The following is an 8635-nucleotide window of genomic DNA, read 5'->3' on the forward strand; positions in this document are numbered from 1 at the left end:
AATAAATACAATTTTCTACTGACTGAGTAGATTTTTCAACCATTTGAAAGTTCCAATTATAATTGTACATATTTTGAGTTTACTGTTTGTATAACCCATTATATAATTACTACTAAAATAAATAAATAAATGGAAAAAAAATTATTCCCAAATAACTTGATCATTTTTGCTTTCAATTTTAATTTTTTTAATGTTTATAAATTTTGATAGCTTATAATTTGTGAATTTGGGGCTTTTTATGTATATAAATATGTTGTGATGGTTACTTATGGTTCTACAATATTTTATGCAAACACACTACGTATATGTATGTATTAGGGTTATTAATTTAGAGTTTCAAGTGTCTCACTAATAAAAGGCATCAGTAAAAACAATATATTAAAATGATTTTATTATATGGTGAACGAAAACGCATGATAAATATGCTATGTCACTTATTATACACCACATCCTTTTTTTTTCCCAAACATATTGTGTCTCTTTAATAATCGAATTCTCACATCCTCAAAAAAAAAAAAAAAAAGAAGGTTTTAAAATGCTAACGTAGTTGAACCTTTTTTATTTTTTTTAATAACGCTAGCTTATTCCATACTCTTATACAAAAAAGTCAATAATGAAAAACTGTGACATTCCACCTGATGATTGCATTAGAATTGGGTATGTCCAAATAAACAGTCTCCAAAGTAGCATAACCACGAGCCAACCTGAAAATTCCAGTTCCTGAAACCACTGATACTTCCCTATATTTTTGGTAGAACCTGTCTGCCCCTTGAATTTCAAGGGTGCTACCATTGTACTTCTTGTTGGTGAACACAAGTGACATCAATAGGTGCAAGTCAGAGCCATCCAATGCTGAGTTCACATAAATACCATGAGCCCTCCCGACCTCAGATGAGTTCCTCTCAATAGCTACTGTCAACTTGTCGTCAGTGGCAAAGATCGTTCCAAACCCAAGGATCCACCACTGCTTGTGAGGGATGCCAGCGACTGGGGTGGCGGTGGCATTTGCTCCTGTCTCCCAGTCTTGCATGTAGAACATCATGTTGGTTTCTTTGAGTTTTTGGAACTGGTACTTTGAGGCCTCTATAGATGTGGCTAGAGTTAAGAAGAACATTAAGGACAATATGACAATTTTTGTTGCCATTGTGGATTGGACTAGCAAAGTTGACAAGCAAGCTTTTAGGAGTTAATGAACTTACTTGTGTGATGTGGTGAATTGTGGCTTCATGGGGTGGGTTCTATTTATAGAGAGAGAGAGAGAGAGAGAATATCCACGTGCACGGCGGTTTCTCAATTGGTTGGTTGTCTCTGTAGTCAGCTACCGCATGGTTTTTCTTTGGGCTTATAATTCGTACATAGTCGCCGAACAGTTTTGTGTCAATCCAAACGATATAGCGGTGCATGCACTTATGCACTTTCCAGGAAATGCTGGAACGAATCATTACATCAAATACCGAAAGCTCTTTTTAAACAGCTGAAGATTATAATATCATTTTTTTTTTTTTTTTTGGATGATGTGAACAATATCATCTTTTTGATCTCGTTTCTGACCAAAATGATAACTAGGACGATAAACAAATTGAGGCAAGGTGAGTAGGCCTACTTATGAATAATTTGATGGGTAATTTAATATTTGGTTTTTGAGAAGAAATTTGATATTATTTTGCACTTAAGTCAAGTTTGAATTTATTTTAAAATAAGATAAAATTTTCAAAGTTAATTCATTTTATTGTCGACTTACTTATGAGCTACTTAAATATGTTTGAGCTAACGAGTTTATTTAATAAAACATTATTATGTCTATGCATGATCTGTGTAACAGTTAAAGTCTAAAAGAAAGTTCTTTTTCTTTTTTCTTTTTTTTTGGGTGAAATGCACATGAACTTTTCATAAAGAGGTTCATTCGATTACAGTCCTAATAAACAACCTCAATGTTGCTATTTTCACTTTAGGATTGAATGGAACAAAGCATTGTATATGCTTAAGAAAATAGCCAAATACTAAAAAACAAATTGTCAGAATACTTTTATTTATAAGAAAAAATAAAAATAAAAGAAGGATTAATCTCATAAGAAAATACGATGCCTATTATTAGTAACTACTAACTAGTAATCGCTATTAACGAGTCACCAGGCAGTACACTTTCGAGTTTCGAGTCAAACAAATCGCCTGGGTATATTTTCAAGCACTAGGGCACATGGTCGCCAATAATGGTGGCTTTTTGCTGTGTTTCTTCTTGTCATATTATAAATGATTATTAAGGGCTGCAGATTATTGAAAGATGGTGGGTAGGTGTTAATCTACCTTGATTTTTTATGGGATGCGATTGCTAATAAAGACAAGAAGAGATTAGATGGGAATGGATAAGCATCCCTTATATTTAAACGAGTAATGTCTTAGGAAACGACTTTTTTTCCCTAGCTTTTTCACAACTTTTTAGTGGTAGGTAAGATAACATTATTTTTTTTTTTTTTTTTTTGAGAATGAGGTAAGATAACAAGTTATGATTTTAGTTTCATTTTTACATAAATTCATCATAAATACTATTTTTTAAATTTAATTATTACAATATGTAAGAAAATATTTAAATTATGAATGTCTTATTGGAAATATTAAAAGATATAGTTAAATTACTAGACTCTTCATATAATTAAACACCATTTTGAGTATTTTCAATCAATCACAAAAAATTATGAAGATATCTGTGACCCTAAATTTATTGGTTTTTTAAACCAATAAATATATCTCAAAAGCCCACATTAATCAACTCCAAATGCAGTCCATCTAATGTTTGAATCTCTCTAAACTGATTGTAAAAACTTGATAAAAACTTTTCCTAATAACTCAATGACGCATATGTTTAGAAAAGCTAATTACTGTGCTGACCGTCTTGCTCGTATGGGAGCGGAACTTAACTCTGATTTTCAATTTTTGTATAACCCACCGAGTGTGGTGGTTGATTTGCTAGCTAGAGTGAAAGCAGGATTTGTTCGTTTTAACAGACTTATTGTTCAGTAGTTTTAAATTTTTAATTCCATGCGTGGTTTACCCCAAAAAAGAAAAAAAAAAATGCAGTCCACTTATTGGCTCAAACAGTCAAAGGGACCAATATGACAAAACCGCAGCCTTTAACGGTTTGAACCAATAATTTGACTGCAATTGAACAACCCCCCTTACCCCACCGCACAAACAAACAAAAGCCACAGTTCATATATATTATTATTGTTATTATTTTGGCCGTGTTTATTATACATTCTACGCAAACAGCCAAACACACAATGGTCAAAACAATTTAAAACATGACTTTAAGTTGCGATTTTAGGACTCATATGTGTGTTTAAATAATAATTTTTTGTTTTTTTGAAAATATATATATAAAAAAAATATAAAAATACTTATAATATTATTTAAAAATTAAAAATATGTAAATAAAACTAATTTAAGGACATTTTCAGTTTGTTTTGAGTAACAGGTGCATATATATATTTTGTGTGCAACATATTTTTTATTTATAGCCCAATTATTGGCTCAAACAGTCAAAGGGACCAAAATGACAAAACTGCAGGCCTTGACGGTTTGAACCAATAATTTGACTGCATTTGAACAACCCCCGCCTTACCCCACCGCACAAACAAACAAAAGCCACAGTTTATATATATTATTATGGATCGGTTAATATGTGACATTAGACACACGTTTAAGTTATCCATTTTTAAAAATATTTTTTTAGAAATTGAAAAAATTGTTAATATTTTTTAATTTTTGAGAATGTTTTTTTTTAGAAATGAAAATTATTGTATACTCTAAGAACATATATTAGTAAAATCCTATCATTATTGTTATTATTTTGGCCGTGTTTATTATACATTCTAGGCAAACACACAATGGCCAAAACAATTCAAAATATGACTTTAAGTTGCAATTTTAGGGCCTATTTAGTATGTATATTTAAACAGCAATTTTCAATTTTTTTAAAAATATGTGTGGATAAAAAAAATATGTGAAAATACGTATAATGTTATTTAAAAACTGAAAATATATGTTTAAACTTACGTACTAAACGAAACCAATTTAAGTATATTTTCAGTTGTTTTGAGTAATATGTGTATATATATATATATATATATATCTCGTGTGCAACATATTTTTTCTTTTGTTATTATTATTATTATTATTATTATTATTATTATTATTATTATTATTATTCGAAGGATGTTGAAATTATTGTGAAAGTTGGCTACTAATCCAAAACACGGTAACTGAAAGTTACAGTGTTGACTAGTGACGACAATCTGTCATATATTTTTGGCTTGGCTTTAAGAAAATGAAACAAAAACACATGAATTTTATAAAATTTCCCACCCTCTTCAATGAGGTCTAGAAGTTCATTTCTAAATATAATATTTGATCATTTGCAGAAAGAATTGTGCTTGTTTGATTTTTGTTTAACCATGTATATATAATTTTTTCAAGTCTTATTTTTTTCAAGTTACAAATATGCATTTACATTATTCACCTTTAAAAAAAAATAAATTAGTAAACCACAGAAAATAAGCTATACTAAACTTCACTTTATTATTTCCCTTTGCTATATGGTGCAATATTATACAAAATGCAACATTATTGATGTCTAAAAATTTGAAATAGAACCTTACAATTCTATATATGAAAGGTCCTAGATGATCAGTCGTCTCTCTGAACCCCATTGCTCAGCTAGCTAGGGTTCCTATAGTGATATAGCCGTACGTATAGGGCATTGTCCTAGTATAATATAAACTTCTAACTCTTTCAGCGAGGGGCTTCTTTTCTTGGTATGGATTGAATTGGGAAGGATGTGAACAATAAAAAAATTGGATCATCATTATTCCAGAAAACGTTGACTCTTACTGTAAAAAAAAATTACATAGCCATTGAGAATATTGTATTACAATTAATTAACAATAATCAAAATTTATTCTTATACATCAAGACACTGTTAAAACAAAATATTACACTCATTTTATTATATGGTAAACAAGAAAAAGGACAACTGTGGGTGTTCACTTATTATACCACCACGTATCAGAAACCTTTTTTTATACTTTCTATACCTTTGTTTAAATGGAAACAAAATCTAATTGACAGTTTTTTTTTTTTTTAACGCCTATTACATACTAAGTTTCCAACAACTTAGTAGTGGAAAACTGTGACATTCCACCTGATGATTGCATTAGAATTGGGTATGTCTATGTAAACAGTCTCTAGAGTAGCAAAACCACGAGCCAACCTGAATATTCCAGTTCCTGAGACCACAGATACCTCCCTATACTTTTGGTAAAACCTGTCTGCCCCTTGTATTTCAAGAGTGCTACCATTGTACTCCTTGTTGGTGAACACAAGGGACATCAATAGGTGCAAGTCAGAGCCGTCCAATGCCGAGTTCACGTAAATGCCATGAGCCCTCCCGACCTCGGATGAGTTCCTTTCAATAGCCACTGTCAACTTGTCGTCGGTGGCAAAGATTGTTCCAAACCCAAGAATCGACCACCGCTTGTGAGGGATGCCAGCGACTGGGATGGCGGTGGCATTGGCGCCAGTCTCCCAGTCTTGCATGTAGAACATCATGTTGGTTTCTTTGGGGTTTTGGAACTGGTACTTTGAGGCTTCAGTGAATGTGGCTAGAGCTAGGAGGAACATTAAGGACAATATGACAAATTTTGTTGCCATTTTGGATTGGGCTAATAACTAAGATAACAAGAAGCAAGCTCTTAAGAGTGAAAGATGTGGTGAGTATTGATGACTTGGTGAGGAATGAGGATGCAAAGTGTTGAATTTATAACACGAGAGAGAGAGAGAGAGAGAGAGAGAGTGAGAGAGAGAATATCAACTTGGCAAAATGTTTTGTCTGTCAATTGTAGGCAGCTACCACATGGGATTTTCCATATGGAGACGTACGTACTAGCCTAACAGTCCAAAATAAAGTACACTTTCCAGGAAATGCTGGAACAGATTACTTCAACAACCGAAAGAACTTCTTTTGAGATTTTAATATCCGGGTTAAAAGTATGTACACGTACTTAAATGATTAAATAATTAAATTTATTATATTTTAATATTTTAACTAATAAAAAATATAGTTTCAACGTAAAAAGTGTTAAAAATATATAGTTAAATGATTAAATTTATTATATTTAAATAACTTTATCTTTTAGGACAGTTACAAATTTAACCGACCAAGATAATAAAAACTTGGACCCTAAGCATATTGAAGTATATAGTAATCTTTTTTTTGGCTAACTGGAATTGCATAAACAATGCCACAGCTGTGCCTACAATAAACAGTATCCATGGCATCAAGGCTGAGCAAGTTGAAAATACAGGCGGGTCAAAGATAACAAAGTCAGTTTACTACTACAGTTTTATATTTTCGAGTCAAACACTAGGGCCCACGGTGGGTATATGTTCAAGCACTAGGGCCCACGGTTGCCCATAACGAAGGCTTTTTTATCGGTTCCTCTACTAGTCATATCAATAAATAATTCCTCTTCAAGGCTGCAGAATATAAAAACATAGTGGGTTGTTGTGCCCCTTTTTTTTTTTTTTTTTTTGGGGGGGGGGGGGGGGTGTGGGGGAGGGGGAGGGAGAGAGAGATAATGGGCCGTATAGAGGTATTAATCCCATTTATTCTACCATGATTTTTATGAGATAAAATTGTTAACAAGGTAAGGTGAGATTAGCTAGGAATGTACAAGTATGCCTTATATTTGCTTCTTAAAATCAAAAAAAAAAAAAAAGTAAATATTATTTTGGTCCTAAACTTTATCAAAAGTTTGTTTTTTATCCTTAAACTTAAAAAAAAAAAAAAAAAAAAAAAAAAAAAAACTTCATTTTCCGTCCCTAAAATTTTGGAGAAATTCATTTTTTTGTCCTTAAACTATTAAAATTTTTTTACTTTATATCCTTAAACTTGACTAAAATGTTATTTTTCTTCCCTAAAATATTTTAAAAAGTTCATTTTTTATCTCTATTTTTGTCTCTAAACTATTAAAATACTATTTACAAAGTTTAAGGATAAAAAATAAAAAAAATTTTAAAAAATCTAAGTTTAGATACCTAAAATAAACTTTTGGTAAAGTTTAAGGACCAAATTAGTACCCAATAAAAAAAATAAAAAAATAAAAATAGGCCTTATATTAATCTTTCAAATTTAGGCTTGCTAAAAGAAACTGCAAGTTTAAGAGAGAATGTAAGGCCATGAGTACTACTAGAACTTTTATACTCTGTTTGGATTTATTTATGATTGAATGGTTACTTGTCATTTGTGGTGGGCCTTTTTGTGGTTAAAGTGGGCTGGGCTGCTTCCTGCGGTATTGGGCCCAAGTATTTTGAGTAAGGGAGTTAGGACCGGTCCAACTGCAACTCAATTTGGTCCAGCTTGTGCGCAAACTTTGTCTCGCCTGCCAGGAGCACGCTTATGGCAGGCAGAATGTGGTGCTTATCCTCTGTTTCTGCCGTAGAAGTAACTTTTCTCCAGTTTCTGTTGTAAAAGGAACTTTTCTCTAGTTTCTACCGCAAAAGGAATTTTTCTCCAGTTTCTGCCGCAGGACTGACTTTTTTTGCTATGTAGCAAAACTTTCTACTGTGCAATAAAGTTTCCTGCTATGCGATAAAGCTTCTTACTGTACAGTAAAGCTTTCTGCTGTGCATTGAAGTTGTTTGCTGTGCATTAAAACCTTCTGCCGTGCAGTAAAGCTTTCTGCCGTAGAGTCTTCTGCTGTGCAATCAAGCTATTTACTATGCATTAAAGCTGTCTGTGGTGCTTTAAAGCTGTCTGTCGTGCAGTAAAGCCTTTTGCAATGTGAATGACTACTCTCCGTTTTTACTGCATAAATACTTTTCTACTTCCTGCACATAAAAAAATCTAAAACCCAAAGAAAATACCCATCAAACAAATATTAGTTTAAATGGGTTAGCATATTCTCAAGTATTTACATACATATATGAGTGTATATACTTATACGTATTCGCATACACATATATAAAATATATTTTGCAGAACATAAGAAACAAGATATATGTATATATATATATATATATATATATACTTATGGCAGGATAATGATTAGTTTGTGTCAACAGTGAAACACGTAATAACAAATAAAGAAGAAAGCTTCCGCAGGAAAGGTTTAGCAGTATAATAGCTAACACGGTAAATATAATGAAAAGGTGCTACAGTAGAATAACATGTACAAAAAGTAAAGATACCACAGCAGGACAACTAATGCAGCAGACGTGATAAAAAACGTGTTACGGCAGGATGACTAAATACAGCAGATATAAGTTATAATGAAAGAAATCAAATATATTTGCAATCAAAATCAAGTATTGAATCTTCCCATAGGATAAGTAAACCAAGAAAGAACCCAAACCCCAACTTGAACAACCTTGTCATAAGCTTTTGCCATCAAAGTTGTGCATTTTAGAGAATAGGGTTAAATGGCTATTAGTTATTACTTTTGGGGACATCAAAGAGTGGGTTTGCTAAGAGGGAGGGAAAAGATGGTCTATTGATGCATGCCCCTATTCCTGCCGTATTTTCTCTCTTTGTTTTACCACTTTCTTTCTTTCACTCCGTTCTATTTTTACTCTTAATTTC

The 8635-nt window shown here is 32.1% G+C and overlaps 2 protein-coding genes across 2 annotated transcripts; both read right to left on the bottom strand.

Annotated features, from left to right (window-relative positions):
- Nucleotides 1–561: 561 nt before the first annotated feature.
- On the bottom strand, nt 562–1210 carry LOC115954887 (dirigent protein 22-like). Its single transcript, XM_031072865.1, has one exon. It carries the CDS (start codon nt 1142–1144, stop codon nt 608–610), a length of 537 nt encoding a protein of 178 aa, XP_030928725.1. The 5' UTR covers nt 1145–1210; the 3' UTR covers nt 562–607.
- A 3679-nt stretch (nt 1211–4889) lies between these two features.
- LOC115958030 (dirigent protein 22-like) lies at nt 4890–5775 on the bottom strand. The gene has a single exon (XM_031076393.1). The coding sequence runs from the start codon at nt 5704–5706 to the stop codon at nt 5170–5172; it is 537 nt and encodes a 178-aa protein (XP_030932253.1). The 5' UTR covers nt 5707–5775; the 3' UTR covers nt 4890–5169.
- Between the last annotated feature and the right edge of the window lie 2860 nt (nt 5776–8635).

The sequence above is a fragment of the Quercus lobata genome, chromosome 8 (genome assembly GCF_001633185.2).
Source record: "Quercus lobata isolate SW786 chromosome 8, ValleyOak3.0 Primary Assembly, whole genome shotgun sequence".
NCBI classification, from domain to species: Eukaryota; Viridiplantae; Streptophyta; class Magnoliopsida; order Fagales; family Fagaceae; genus Quercus; species Quercus lobata.

What these genes read in the sequence shown, in the direction of transcription:
- LOC115954887 (XM_031072865.1), bottom strand. Translation starts at nt 1,144, where the DNA reads ATGGCAACAAAAATTGTCATATTGTCCTTAATGTTCTTCTTAACTCTA.
- LOC115958030 (XM_031076393.1), bottom strand. Translation starts at nt 5,706, where the DNA reads ATGGCAACAAAATTTGTCATATTGTCCTTAATGTTCCTCCTAGCTCTA.